This window comes from Solea solea, chromosome 9 (genome assembly GCF_958295425.1).
Source record: "Solea solea chromosome 9, fSolSol10.1, whole genome shotgun sequence".
Classification (NCBI taxonomy): Eukaryota; Metazoa; Chordata; class Actinopteri; order Pleuronectiformes; family Soleidae; genus Solea; species Solea solea.
This window is the reverse complement of record NC_081142.1, coordinates 10,071,135-10,086,988: the sequence shown is the minus strand read 5'-3', so window position 1 is coordinate 10,086,988 and position 15,854 is coordinate 10,071,135. Positions and strand designations below refer to the sequence as shown.

Genomic DNA, 15,854 nt, shown 5'->3' with positions numbered 1-15,854 from the left:
ACTACCCTATATATATATATAAAACTTCTTTCTTGAAGTTCTCTAAATCATTCCCTCAATTTGTTCATTATTTGATGAAATGAACTGCATAATAAAACCATAAGATTTAACAGACGAAAGGTAATACCACCAGAGAAGTAACATGTTTCTATTGTTGTTTATTCATTTTTGTTTAGTTTTCTTTCCTTTTTTGGTTTTCTTATTTAAAAAATAATAATAATAATAAATGATTATTTATCAAAAGATCATTACCATATCAGTTATTTCAATAACAATTTCACAGAAGTTTCACAGAAAATATCAATATTTTCTAGTACAGTACATGTCATGTCAGATTGTACAGATTGACTGAATGTTTTATGTTACGTTATGTTTAATGTTTGTGAAGGTTTTGCTCATTATCATTTGTTGTGTTCTGCCATGAAATAATTTTAAAACCATGACCATTTTTTGTTTGTTTGTGTTTACTGAAATATGTCTTTAAATATCCAATATTAAATAAATATTAATAAAAAAATAAAAAAATACAAGTGTAAGCGAAGACGGAAGTAACTTGCAGTGAACCATCTTGTGCTCCAGTCTCCTGAGGTCTCTGCTGAATGTCAATCACGTTTGTATACAACATACATCAGAACGGCTAATGCTGTAGTTCATGGTTACGTGGTCAAACTACTGAATACTGTGTGCGCACGTGATTAAACGTTTACAGATCAACAGCACAAGGTGTGAGAGCTGTTATAGGAGTTTAGAATTCAGTCTGAAACAAAGGACATAAAGGGCAGTATGTGTGGATGGCAGTTTTCTATTACTTTCGTATAAGGAACAAAACTCATGATACAAAATCGTGTAAAAGGATGTGATTGAATTAATTCACAGAGGTAATAGTGTGGCCAACAGGTCACATGCAGCCCTCCAGTCGATTTCCTCTGGCCCACCACTTAATAGCTATTTAAATAATGAATTATTTCTGTATGTTTTTTAATACAAAGATTAATTTTACATCATTGATACATTTTTATTTTGAGTTATACAGTATATCTAGACTTTTGTTTTAAAATTCTCTGAAATATCATCAAAAATATTGTTATTGCAATATCAGAATATGGTGATATAATTGCTATATCGCCCACCCTTACTGGAGAACACTTCCTTTTACCCAAAATGCTGGACTTTTTTCACTTGACGGGCCCCCTCCTGACCACACTCAAAGCTCAGTGACCTCCATTTGAGTTTGCGACCCCTCCTGTACAGAGTACAGCCCACTGAGTCCTTTTAATTTATTAATGGTATTTTTAACACATCTTTTTTTGGCAATGCTTGTATAAGTATACAATGACTTTAAAATAAATAGCCTTTTATCATGTAAGGCGAACGCCTTGCTTCACAGAGGTTGCTATCTCGTGCTGTCAATACTACATTGGCCCTTATGGACAAACTGGCCAAAGGCAGCACTTTGTATTTTGTAGTACGGGAGCAATACTCATAATAATAAGAAGGACATCCTTTCTGGTATGTATAGGCCACTGTAGCTTCCTGATGGTGTGGGCAAGTTAATGCTTATATTTAATGATTTATGTTTATTTCATACTCCCATCACAAAAACTTGTAGTCTTTTATGATATATAATGATATTAAACAACATGCAGCAGGCTACTAATTCTTAAGGATCTTGTTTGAAAAGCTCCTCATTGTGTACAGCCCTTATCTGCAGTACCTACCATCAGACCCTTTAATTTCAGATTTCTCAAGAGTAAAAAGATAACTGTTACTACACAGCTTACTATTGCCACCAGAGAGACACAAAGCCCTTAAATAGAACGAGGCCCATGGCAGAAACATGCAGAGTAAATCATCGTGATATGGAGCAAAACTGTGAGCGAGCACAATTAACGTCTGTGCTGAGAGTTGGGGTATGGAGGGTATAAAATAAACTGGGGTGAGGAGACAGTAAGGGAGGGGAGGGGCTGTGAGATGCTGTTGCCAGGGAACTGCAGCCGTGTAGAGGACCAGTAACAGCTAATGGAGTGAAAGGACAGAGACTGGTGTTTGAATTTTCCCCCAAGTTGCTGTAGGGATTTCTTTTTAAGCCGCCTTCATGAAAGGATCTGGATGCAGACAAGAATCAAAGATGGTATTTAACTAAATGTTGAGGTGGGGAGGAAGGACACTCCAATCACGAGCAAAGAGAAGAAGAGATCGTGATGCACGAGCACATGCAGTCACATTTAAGGATTTTTGTGTCTCTGTGTTTTAGATGTAGGAGCTGAGACGCAGGCTGTCTTCTCACGCTTCACAGCCAGTCTTTCTCCGACAAAGGTGGACAGAGGCAGAGGGCAGGAGGAGGGGGGTTCCAGCACAGAGGTGCCCCCTGTCTTCAGACACCTGCTGCTGGCTACTGCTGACATTGAGGACAGTGTTCGACTGTGGCTGTGCATGAGTGTGTGTGCATGTGAATGAGTCAAAAGGACAGAGAGAGAGTGAGGAGAGGTTTCAGTGCCATGCCCATGCCTCTGTGTTAGTATCAGGGATCAGAACAGTCTTCACACCAACCGTTGCATCTGTAAGCGAGGAGGAGGGAGGACACGCTGTCACAGAGCAGCAAGACGTTTGTAGGGGAAGACTCACACCGCTCATGTGAGTATAATCTCTGCCTTTCTATTAACTGTTCCATTTGGGGGAAAGGTGTGTGACTACTTCCTTCGATTGTGGTAATGTGCTGCACATTTGAAATGTGAACATAATATAAGATGGAAGATGAGTGGTTTGTGGCGAGAACCATGGCATCAACTGGCTCTTTAAATGATGGAGATTATACACACTCATTTACATACACTACTATTTCCGAGTGTTTTTGTGGAAATGCTGTTAGACAATTTTACCCTCCAGGTCACATACACATCCTCCACCACCACCACCACCACCACACGTCTTCCAGTAATTAATTATTACACGCATGATTTTTCTCGCTGCCATCTTCTATATGCATCGCTGATAAACTTGTCATAATCATTCTCTGGTTGTCACATTACAGCATTTTGTGGCTATGCAGCCCATGTGTTTTGTTTCTAAGTATAACCTCCATCATAGACTAGGAATCCCCCGTCTCTTAGCAGAACCTGAGGATTTCACACATCATTAGATGATGAGAGGACAAGAGTGAAACTCAGAAACACTATTATTTATGCAAATCTGTGTGTAGCTGCTGTTGTGTACAAAAACAAAACAGAAACACTCATTATTATGTGAGTTCTCGAGCATAAATGAATGGATATTAGGTCTGGGCTGAGCTATTTGAACTATTTGTTCCATAAAACCTCTGTGCGAGTAGAGATCAAAAAGGCAGCAGCCACATCAGTGGGAGGATTAAGGAGCAGTGCGGGAGGATTAGGTTTTGAAAGTTGTCCCTGACACTTGTCTCCTGAATTCCACTAAGAATAAAATTTGTGTGTAATATTCGACTTTTAGGAGAGAACTCAGTCACATGCGTCTCACATGAGCTCCTGTGGGCAGGGGGAAAAAAGCCATGTGACCAGCAGTATCTGCCCTGAAACTGCATTAAAAAACTTAAACAAATTCAAACATGTGTGTCTGTGGTGCAGGCACTGAGCTCACTGTCTAGTGTTGTTTTATCTGACATTTTATAAATGGTCTTTATTCATGTTTTCACCTGCAGGCCCCTGATCTCCTCTCTGAGGGATGGGCACCACAGAGGCGACTCTACGAATGGAGAACATGGAAGTGAAAGATGAGTGGCAGGATGAAGACTTCCCCAGGTGGGTTCCTTTGCATTTCTATTGGTCATCATCAATCCTGCCAGATATCCATTTTAAATGTGGGCAGGAGATTAGACGTTGAAACTTAAACTGAGAAAAGAAGCTGTTCTTAAATAATCTCTTTGAGCTGTCTTGTGCTTCTTCTTCTTCTTTGTCTTTGGTGTTTTACGGCAGTTGGCATTACTGCCTCTTTCTCTTATCTCCTTAGTTTGTGTGGCTTTTAATGAGGGTAGGTAACTAATCATTTATTATTAAATGTATAATTAATTAATTACTGATTAATGTTTTGTTTTACATATACTGTTTTTGTCAAGGTGTATTCTTGAAATATAATAATTTAAGAAGGGTCCACACACTATTGCCTCATAATAAGACGAATCCCAGTTCGGCCAAGGGCTTTTCTGTTGTGCCCTCTGTGTGTTAAATCAATAAATCAATCAATGATTCATCCAAACTTTATTCATATACTGTTCACACAGTGTAATGCATCTCAAATTGCTTGTGGCAGATCTCAACAATAAGTGATGAGAAAACACCAGAGACTAGAAATACTATTATACCTGACCAAGAGACAGCAGGAATAGTAGAAGAGAAAATAAACAGTAAAACAGTAATTTAAAATGAAGATAATAAAAGGATATACTCACAGCTGTAAGCTCAATATGTAAAGATATGTATAGTCATGTTTGAGCAGTGACCTTCAGCGTCATGTTCACAGTGAGAGGCTCTAAAATAAGACGCGGGAAAGACGGATGAAGGAAAGACAAGTGATTCTTAGTAAACAGTAAAGAAAGCTGTAGAGACAGAGATGACAGCGTGTTGTTGATTGGATGTTAACAGGTTTAAATTGAATAGCTTGACAGGCAGAAAAAGAACAGAGGGGGTGTGAAGACAGTTTCTGCTGAGCTCCATCCTCCTCCCCCCCTCCCTCCCTCCTCCCTCCTCCCTTCCTCCTCCATGTGATGAGAATCAGGAAGCCAGGGAGCAGGTGCAACGCCTGTCTCCAAATGGTCTCAGTCCACGTCATGTGACGCAACAGCAGTCACAGATCAACAAAACAGCATTGCCAGGAAAATGGTGGGAGGTTTTGGTAGACGACGGAGGAATAGACAGCAGCATATGGATTATTAAGGAAGCGTCAGAGTGATGCTCTGCTCTAGCTTGTCTCCTATCAGCTGAGGAGACGGTGGATGATTAAGCAAACCAAACACAAAGATTTGTGAGATAAAAAAAAAAGCTTATTTGAATCGACTTTGACCAAAGCAGCCCCCTGTACTCTCTCCAGAAGGTAAGCGTCACTGCTTCATCCTGCTATTGATGTTGCAGAAAGACAATGCAGCTGCAAAAAAGGGGAAACCAAAGGGATTATCATGCTTTTGTTAAAAAGAGAGAAATCCTCATCAGTCTGTTGTGTCTGTAGAAAGCACTTCATTTGTGACAAAGGAAGCGTTAGACTATTAATCGCCGCAGGCTCCTCGGGGAATAGATTCAGACTGTTCACCAGTGCCTGTGTCTCTGGTCCAAAGCCAGTGTTTTTGGATCAGGAGGAGGCCACACTGTCACGCACTGTCCTCCTGCAGATGGGTGGGTGAAGCGGTTGGCTTTCACAGGAATGTAGCTATAAACCCACCTCTGCTGAAAAACACTGCACTGTCACTCTCTGCAGCTCCTTTTGTCCATTTAGCTGCGCATCACTGTTTACACTTGCTTGGTCTCATGTGGTGGTGTTGCTAATGGGGCACATGTGTGAGTGCGTCAGCCGTGTAATGTGCATGCATTCATCACTTATAAACAAACACACACACCATACACAAGTGAATTCACTGCTCCTTCTGTGCAGGTTGTCAACAGCAGAGCTGCTCAACTTAACTATATTCAAAGAGTAACTGATGACAGAAATTTGTGTCTCTTATTTCTTGTCCCCCTCCCCCCATTTCCCCCCCAGTCTCTGCTCTGCTTCACACCCCTGTCTGCCTGGCAGCTCTATAATCTTCATCTCTCCCCAGTGAGACATTAATTACCACCTCTATACTCCTCAGCTTGTGCTGTTCACTGCTTTGCCAGATCAGTGTCAACAATCGGTGCTCATGATCAAATGGACGCCATCCTAATCACAGTGTTTCTGTTTATTATGGGGCCAAATAAAGACCGTGTTTGAAGAAGAGCGTTCAGAGCTCGGAGAGTACAAAACTCTACCAAGGCTGCTCATTGTACAGTGTCAACAAACTCGAATTATGATCTCTATTTGCACCAAAAATCTAACAATGTCTGCCTTTGGCCATACATTGCTTACTATCCCCAGAAAATGTCATCAAAGTCTGCTCACAAACAGATGGACGGACATAACCAAAAACATAACCTCCTTGGGCGAGGTAATGGATTGAGTCAACCACATTTGAGGTTGCTTTTATTTGAAGAGCCAGAAAGTAGGTCAAGAGGCAGGTGCATGTTTGAATTGCTTTCCTGAACCTTGACTCTGACTTGATATATAGACCATCCAAGCACCCAGTGGAAAAAAACTGCACATACGGTCACCTTTTTACTGTAAAGATTGTATATTGTTATTATACATTGTATTTTTTATTATTCATTTTTTGTCTTATTTATCCTGTATTTTACCTACATTTTGTTTTTGTTTTCATTTCTATTCATATAATGTATTATCTTATCTTATCTTATCTTATCTTATCTTGGCTTATCTTATCTTATCTTACCTTATCTTATCCACAATACTCAATGCTTACATGTGTATGTCTGTGAAGGCAGACGCTTCAGTTGAAGCTAAACTTCAACTTAACACAAGCAAGTCCGGTTGCCCGTATCCAGTCCTGTATGAAATACCTAAAACATATCCAGAAAATGACTTTGGTAGAAGTTGAAGTCACTTTTTACTATATTACTTAAGTAGAAGTCTTAAAGTATCTGATATTTACTGTACTTAAGTATCAAAAGTAATGTTCTGTAGTAAACTTCTGAAGTAAATGTAAAAATATTAAAGAAAGAGAGGAGTAACTCATTGGTAGGGAGAGTTGTCTTTCAACTGGAAGGTTGTGGGTTCAATTCCTGGCTTTACTAGTCTATATGTGTCCTTGAGCAAGACACTGAACCCCATGTTGAAGCATGTGAATGGCTGAATGGCAAAACTAAAGCATAAAGCGGCTCATCAAGACTCACAAAGCACAATATAAATACAGAGACCATTACAGTGATATTAATAAGTAACAATGATAGGGGAAATGTAGTGGAATAAAAGTAAACGTTGCTGGAAATATAAAAACCAAAATAAAATACAGATAAGTGAATTTTCTACCTAAGTACAGTAACAAAGTATTTATACTTTCAACTTCAAGGACTTACCTGTGTATGTGTCTCTCCAGACCTCTGCCAGAGTACGAAGACATGGATGCCTCCTGTGGTCTCACAGACGACAGAGGCTGTAAGTATAACATCTTGATGATCACTGATGAGCCCAAAGTCCTGTTTCGTTAGTCGAGTCACAGTCTCACCTCCTCTCCTGGTCTTGCTGCTGTAGCCCCCCCTAACTCCCTGAATGTGAACCCACCTGGAGGAGGAGGAGGAGGAGGAGGAGGGTCTTCGTCCAGCCGTAAACGTCGTACGTTGCTGGCCCCAGACATGAACCTCTCCCTGGATCACAGCGAGGGATCTCTGCTGTCAGACTCTGCTGACGACTTCCTGGACACACCAGACGACCTGGACATTAATGTTGACGACATTGACACTCCGGATGAGACAGACTCACTGGAGTTCATCACCAATGGCAACGAACTAGAGTGGGAAGGTACAACACATCTATTTTATCCCCTGTGATCAAAATATTAAATACAACAAAGTTTTACTGCAGTTTTTAAGAACAAAAATCGGCCAGTGGCTAGAAAATTATATACAAATACAGGCAAAAAGTGCCTGGTCAATTAATAACTTGACCGATTAATCTGTGGATCACTATTCAAAGTTCTGTCTAATCTGACTCTAATGTTACAGGGTTCTACAGGATACTCTAAATGAATATGTAACATATTGTGCTATATGTTATTAGTCAGAGGCTTGCAGAATCAGAGGAATATCATATATTTATTACATGTTTCACTCTATTGTTGTATTCCATTCTATTCAATTTCTCCTTTTATGTAAAATATAAGTTAACTTGAAAGAAACTGCAAATATACTATGTCTTAAGTTAATTGTTTAATGTTTAGGAGGAGAATGTGTCTTTGTGTCTTTGTGTCTGTACAGATGACACACCGGTGGCCTCAGCCAAAGCAGGTCCATGTGACGGCTCAGCAGAAGTGGATGAAGATGGGAACCCCCACAACGGACGCCTCTGGAGAACAGTGATCATTGGAGAGCAGGAGCATCGTATTGACATGCAGGTCATCAGACCTTATATGCGGGTCATCACACATGGAGGTCAGTGAAGGGGCAGACTTTTATTTGATACCTCAAGGAAGACTCAGAACAGTATTCAGGGGAGTGAAATATTCACCACTGTCAGACATGAGTCTGCTAAAATAGTCATGTGTCATTTGTCCGTTCTCTCAACAGGTTATTATGGAGAAGGTCTCAATGCCATCATTGTGTTCTCTGCCTGTTACCTGCCTGACAGCAGCTGTCCAGACTATCACTACATGATGGAAAACCTCTTTCTGTGAGTTTTGCTTTTCAAATGCAGTTTGAACATGAAGTGGTGACTAAAAGTAAATAGTAAATACAGTATAGGCTGACAGAGGAAAGAACATACCTGTCCTCTTCTTCTCCAGGTATGTGGTGAGCAGTCTGGAGATGCTTGTGGCTGAAGATTACCTGATCATCTACATGAACGGAGCAACTCCTCGCAGTAAGATGCCTGGGATCAGCTGGCTTAAGAAATGTTACCAGATGATTGACAGAAGGTGATGAAAATTGTGGGTTTTTTTTTTACTTTGAATACTTTTGAAGCAACTCTCTGCTGAATAAATTCACTTGCTGTTTGTGTTGTGATGGCAGACTGAGGAAGAACCTGAAGTCTTTGGTCATCGCTCATCCCACATGGTTCATACGCACTGTCCTGGCTATATCCAGGCCTTTCATCAGGTGATACACACAAACACTAACACCTGTATGATTGTGTTTTAAAGCAGCAAATCCCCTATTCCTGGTGCACAATTTAATGTTTTACCTATTCCTGCCATTAATAATAATACGGAAATAGACTGTTATTGACTGAAAAGTATCCCATGTTTCTATAGATATTTCATTTGTTACCAGCTCTTAAAAAAATACATATTTGCTCCTAAATAATGTCACAAAAGAACATTTTTTTCCCCTCCAAAGCCTCTGTAGCCATGACGTCAGAACCATGAATCAAACTTTACTTGTGCTGTCATTCTCTCATAATTCTCCACAGTGTGAAGTTCATGAATAAGATCCAGTATGTCCACAGTCTGGATGAACTGGCAGAAATTGTCCCCATGGAGCATGTTCATGTCCCAGAGTGTGTGGTGCAGTAAGTACCTCTTACCACTAGATGGAGAAAATGAGCTGCTGTCAGCAGTTAACGCTGCTGTGATTAACATTGTGATGGTTCATGTAAATCTACTAGAGGACAAATTAACTTTCTTCTTATTTAAATAATGATTAAAAACATTATTAATGTTGACAGTAAAGTGGTTTAAATGAATTAAGAATGCAAATATTACACTGTCCCTTGTTTTCAGATTTGACGAGGAGAGGATTAAAGTCAGGAGGGAAAGGTAACTGAACAGTGGTTTTAACACACACTGGTTCTATACTGTTTATCTACACAAGTGTTTTAAATGTTTCCACCAAACAATAACTGTGTTTGCAGGATGGAGCAGGAGCAGAGACACCAGGAGCATCAGCAGTCAGTCCCACAGGAGACAATGAAAAAGTCTGCAAGGTGATGGTCCTCACTGATGTTCAGACTCACACATTTGTCATTGTCATGTATGTATCAAGCCTTTCATAAGATCTCTGTTCCTTTTGTTTTCTTGTTTCCAGGCCAAAGTCAGTGCTTGTGGATCAAGGCTTATGAGAAGAGGACAGAACTTTGCAGGTGAGGTGAAGGTTTTCTGCTTTTGTTTGCAACAAGGTGGCGCTGTGGTTTTACATTGACCAACTTCACGTGACATTTGTTTTCCCCTCTCCTAAATGGTTTCCACACTGCAGTGTATTCTTTTCATATTTATTCATTTTCATATTTTAGTACAGGAATGTGTATTAACTGCAATGCAGTATTCTAACTACATACAGTATCAAATGATACCTCAGATATTCTCTCTCATATGCCACAACAGACATTAAAGTGCAGCATATGCACAGGAAACACATGAATAGAAAAAGATCCACTAGAGTTTAGTTTAGTTATAGCCTAATCATCTTTATATTTCCCCATAATGAAATTTAGCTTACAACCTTTAACAACACAATTGGGTACATAGTTGATTCATCTCAAGTTATACAATTTCTCTTAATACATTCAGATGTAGTACATAATCTTCAAAACCAAACATATAACTTCTCTTGCCATTTCAAAAAGACTTGTGTCAAGTTAACACAAAACACTAACCAATAATACAATTGTCACACTCCTATCTGTTGCAAAACAAAACAACACCTTTGACTATCGACAAATGTCCTTACAGAAGCTGATGTCTCTAGATTGTTTCCTATCGGGTCTAAAATGAAGGTCAAACGATGTGAATAACACTTTCATAGACTAAACAACAACCACAAATGAGTCACAATAGGTTTTTATTGTCTGAGATGGCTGAAACCAGCTGGCCTGAGGATGTACATACAAGGTCATGGCAATGAAATGCCAACGATAATAGTTGTTTGTTGTTTTAAAAGCAATGATTCATGACCATGCAGTCCGTAAGACAGAATGAATAAACTTTCACATTTCTTTAGCATTAAATGTAGTCATGACAAAAGTCCTTTTTTCAATGTTATCACCAAGAGAATGACTCTTTTTTTGTGTCAGCTACATATTGATTCTATAAAATCAATAACTGGATCGCAACATGTATTTTTACCCATCCAGCCACCTTCTACTGTTTTATCTTCCACATGAGGTGTCGCAGAAAACCAGTAGAAAACCCACACACACGGGGAGAACATGCAAACTCCATGCAGAAAGGCCTTTGTTCTGACCAGGTCGCAAACCCAGGTCAAGGGCTACAGTGCTAACCACTACACCAACCGTGTGGCCCACGCACCATGTAATTGATTTCAAAACAGAAGAACTTCAGGCAGAGAGAAAGCTCATTAGATACTAATGACACCTCGTAAAGTCTCAGCTGTGGCACCTGGTGTGTGTTCAGAGATGGTTTTCTGCATTCACTGCTTGTAACAAGTGGTTTTTGAGTAACTGTTCACTCACTGGATATGTTCCCCTTTCACAGACATCTGCTCTGTAAATCCCAGTAAATCAGCAGTTTATGAAATACTCAGACCAACAACCATGCCATGTTCAAAGTCACTTAAGCCTTCAGCAGGTTGTCTTCACCATGTTTACATGCACTAAGATGCTGTCATGTGACTGACCGATTACATATTTGTAATAATGAGCAGTTGAACAGGTGTACCTCATAAAGTGGTCAGTGATTATACATCATTTTAGAAGTTTTAATTTGACTTGTGGACGCTATTTTAATGTTTTCATTTAACTTTATCCACTAGAGTTTAATAGTGCCATTTTGTTGTAATCGTCCACGATATTTTCCTTCTCTTGGTGCAGGGTGTGACAGAAGTCTGGAGCATGACATCTCTGATATATATACCTGTAAGAAGCAGATGGCCATCACGTCAACATGCACTCCCTCGTTTAATCAATATACCAACTGAAGATCACCGCTATCGTTTTTTCCAGTCAAAACGGTGAACGATCCATCTCTCTCCGTCCGCTCTGTCTGGACCCTTTGTCGTTCGTTCTTCCAGAGAGCTTCAGACATCACAATTTGAAGATCGTTAAGAGGAGATGCTGCTGCATTGAACTGTATCTTAGTGGAAACTGTTGCTGAGTAAATTCTGTTCATTACCTTGCTGTGTGTGCGGCACTGTGACCTTTTGACCAGACGTCATAACGTGATCCACATCATCATGAGGAGGCGGAGGCTCTGTAAGGACACAACATGGACATAAATGATCACTCTAGTCTACTAAAACTAAAAGGATGACACATTTTTTGCCGCATTAGATCGTTTTGTTTAATTATTCTACAGCTTGTCATTAATGCAAACGTAGATGTAAGTCCAAATTTTTTAACAACATTTATGACCTGACAAGAGGGAGCTGACATAACAGCTGATACTGAAGCTTGTGCCGGTGGGAGTGGTCACATGATGGTGGTGTTTGGTACATATCATTTACATGTTTGTCATTCTAATATATATATATACACAGTAATGATGGTTGTCAAACAGATCAGATGCCTTCCTCTTTATTATTGCGTTTTATTTGCCGTGACTCATTTTCAAATGCTGTCTTTTGCTGTATGAACATTCATCAACATATGAGCTATTCTGTCATGTTTCCTGAGACATGAACATCTAAAAGAATCCTATAGTGTGACACTGAGAAGCAATTACTCTTGTGTGTCATGAATTTGTGTCCACACAAACAGATGTCATACATCACAATGATGTTCTTTTTGAATGTGACAGTTGAGCATCACATTAAGAATACTTTCTATGCGTGGAAATTAGAGATACAAACCTAAAATATAATGAATAATGTGTGACCACAAAGTAACAAATGTTGCCCATTTGATTTTCAAATTCTAAAATGTAGTGCATATTTGAAAGAGAAAGTGTTTCTTGTTATATAGTTTGATCATTAAGGGGCAGCTGAGCTGTATTATACATTTAACTTTATCATCTTTTTTATTATTTTTTGTAGAAATGTGTTCTTACCACTAACCATATCAGCTCCAATAGAAAGGGCCCATACTAAGAGATTCTGATAGAAGTGCAGACAGACTATGTCAATGCAGCCGAAGCTGAGTCTCATTTTGCCATTTAAATTTTTGTTTGCATGCATAGTGTACATGGGACGGACCGTCCTTTATTTTTGTCACTCGACTTATTGTAGCAGCAGAGAAATTTTATTTTTGTAAAGAACTGCACACTGTGTTGCCTGTTAGCTGTTTTTTTCTTGCACTGTTGTCCCATAATGTGGGATGTACAGACTGTGGTAGATTTACGTTTAGGAGGTGATGAGTTATTTTTGTTGTAGAGAAGAATGACTCGTGTAGTTTATAGCTGTTAGCACAGCATGCACATGCGTATATGCATCTTTCATATAGAACAAATGAAACTCCGTCTTTTTTCTCCAGTTGTGATGTTTCTCTTGTTTTGTTGCCTTTTCATTGTGGGAAAAATACTTTGACGCCATTAAACAGAGCGACAGTTACATCAGACACTGCTTGTCATAGCGAGGGCTGCTCTGTCGTAGGTTTTTTGTTTTTGTTGTTGTTGTTTTGGCTGAACTGAGTGCCTATTTTTGAACCAAATGTTTAAAAGAAATCCATGAAGGAACTGAAGGAATTTAAAATGTAGCCTTTGTGTTTTTAGTGTTAGGATTTCATGGTTTAGTCTATCAAGTTATAGCCATTGTCAGTGACAAGGTTTGCATACAACTGAGGTTAACTTTCCAAAATTAAAATATGAATTCTCACTATTAAAGCACAATATGTACATTGCTACTAATTGTCTGCCTAGCATTTCTCTGCTGTAAAACATTTGCTCAGATTTAAGTGGATTCAAGATTATCAATAATTAGTGTTTCTGATGTTTATTCTGTTACCATGATTGATTCTTCCATGTAAATAAAAGCAAATAAACCATTCCTTCTGAATTCAGTTATGGAATCCGTTTTCATATTTCTAGTCTAAGTCTAATCTAAGATTTACAATCATCGTTTATTTTGATATATAATACAATCAAAGTAGCCAAGTTTGCAGTAACAAATCTACACAAAAATCATATTCTTTGACTTGAGAAAAACGTGCTTAAAATCACACCTTTTATCTGCTGTTGATTTATGGTTCCTTCAGAACAGACAAGGATGTAAGGAAGTTACAGCCTTTAAATGATATATTACTCAGATAATAAATAATAACGACATGCAGGTGTACTGCACGCCTTACACACAGACTTTCTTTCTTTTCATAGCTCATAAATCTACAGCAGTAAACATTTTCCTAAGTCCTTTTCCCCCATTCAAAATGAAAGGAACAGCTCTTTATTGTCATTATAAAGTTGCACAATGAAATTTCAAGGTCACATGGAGGTTTGATCAGAGCCGCCGCAACCGATGAGCCTAACCTGACCCCATATGTTTTGAGGAAAGCCAAAAAAGACACAGACATGAGCAGGAATCAAACCCAGACACCTTCTTGCCGTGGGGCATTAGTGCTAACCACTAACCCACCATACTGAAGTGCTGCTTTGGTGGATTTGTATGTGTGGAAAGGACCAAGGGCCATCTAATGGTGAGACTTCAAAGTGTTACAAACAGAGGAGTCCTCTGCTCACTCCTCCCTTCCTACGGTGTGTTAGGAAACTACGGTGGCCTTCACAGACTAATAAAGGATATCAACACATTCACAACTCCCTCCTCTCTTCACCATCACCGCCCTCACTTCCTTTACCTGGTTTTTGTGGGAGGATTAAACTCCCACTGAAAACACAAAACATACTTCTGTCTGAGGCATATTCATGTATAAAATAAGCTAAAGGGATTGTACACATATACAAACATATCTATGGGTAGTATATTCAATTTCTGCCAATCAATCCCACTAAATGTGACACACTGGGCATGTCATTACTGATTTTACACAGAATCTTCAATATTGTCACTAAATTAATAAGAGCATGATCAGTTCCTACAACAAAACAAAGTGAATGAATGACATGCAGTCATCTGTTCATGTTATCAATTTCCACAAAGATCCACATCTAAATGCAATGCATATGAAAAGTTGCTGCATCTTTTATAATCTTTTATAAAGGAAAGTGTGTATGTGCTTGAGGACAGGCTTCTGTTACTGTATGGCTGCATTTTTACACAATGCCAGAAATGCCCAAAGCTTAAGAGCTGTGACGGTGTTTAACATCAGGATGCACAAAGCAAATGTCCTTTTTTGGAATAAGACAGTCTTGTGACTTCAACCAATATAAGATTGTCAGCCGTCAGCCCTCTCACACTTCTCTCTTACAAACTAATGCTGACAGAGAGACCCAGACTATTGACCTCTGACGTCTGTGATGGGATTCACATTGCACATGCAGTCACACACACACAAATAGAACATCCATGCCACACACACACACCTACCTCTGTGGCATGAGAAACATACATTTACATTGCTAAAGCAAGTGTAAAAGTTTGTGTAGAGACAAACTGAAGACTGATTATTATATTTTTTTAAATGTATAAATATATATGTATAAAGTACATATAAAATAATATACATAAAAAGTAAAAACAAAATGCTGCTGTTTTAAAGAGAAAATATGAATAAGGACAATTGTATACTCTGTTTACTTTACAGATACATATATATGACCGTGTGGGACAATTGTACAGGATAGTTGCATTTTAACTGTACAACACACCTAGTGTGTGCATTTAAAATTAGATATAACTGCACTAAGAAAAAAAAAAAGTCTCTCTTCAACTCTATCTCCCTCTATCAACCTTTCACAGACTACAGTCATGGTTTAGGGGGTTAATAATAATGATATATGATAATAACAATAATAATAATAATAATAATAATAATAGGAAGAAGAAATACAGCATATCAATCGTCTATATTGAAAAATAAAACAACACAGGTAGGTAGGTAGGTCATCATAGCAGTGTTATCGTAAATAAATAAATGCAGGATTTGATAACATGAATTTTTAAAAATGAATTTGGTCACCTAAGGCAAAGACAGATTAGTCCCACAAATAAATATGAATATAATAAATACTAAAGTCAGTCAGTCAGTCATCATCTACCGCTTTTATCCTCAACCAGAGGGTCGCGGGGGGTGCCGTGCCAATCTCA

General features: G+C 38.8%; 1 protein-coding gene across 3 annotated transcripts; it reads left to right on the top strand.

Annotated features, from left to right (window-relative positions):
- The first annotated feature begins 1,989 nt into the window (after positions 1–1,989).
- Positions 1,990–12,329, top strand: atcaya (ATCAY kinesin light chain interacting caytaxin a). 3 transcript variants are annotated; one of them, XM_058639265.1, is made up of 14 exons: positions 1,990–2,131; positions 2,255–2,634; positions 3,674–3,773; positions 7,151–7,209; positions 7,306–7,572; positions 8,028–8,201; positions 8,337–8,439; positions 8,552–8,683; positions 8,778–8,864; positions 9,178–9,276; positions 9,488–9,523; positions 9,619–9,690; positions 9,792–9,846; positions 11,533–12,329. In XM_058639265.1, exons 3-13 carry the CDS (start codon positions 3,697–3,699, stop codon positions 9,823–9,825), a joined length of 1,140 nt encoding a protein of 379 aa, XP_058495248.1. In that variant the 5' UTR covers positions 1,990–2,131; positions 2,255–2,634; positions 3,674–3,696; the 3' UTR covers positions 9,826–9,846; positions 11,533–12,329. The 3 variants fall into 3 exon arrangements, with proteins under 3 accessions (XP_058495248.1, XP_058495247.1, XP_058495250.1); XM_058639264.1 differs by having other exon boundaries at positions 1,990–2,151; XM_058639267.1 differs by lacking the exons at positions 1,990–2,131; positions 2,255–2,634; positions 3,674–3,773 and adding an exon at positions 4,765–5,061.
- Positions 12,330–15,854: the final 3,525 nt, after the last annotated feature.

Excerpts from the sequence above, each read along its gene's own strand:
- atcaya (XM_058639265.1), top strand. The coding sequence starts at position 3,697 with ATGGGCACCACAGAGGCGACTCTACGAATGGAGAACATGGAAGTGAAA. Across the intron at positions 8,684-8,777 it reads TACCAGATGATTGACAGAAG|ACTGAGGAAGAACCTGAAGT; the intron begins GTGATGAAAATT and ends TTGTGATGGCAG. Across the intron at positions 8,865-9,177 it reads ATATCCAGGCCTTTCATCAG|TGTGAAGTTCATGAATAAGA; the intron begins GTGATACACACA and ends AATTCTCCACAG.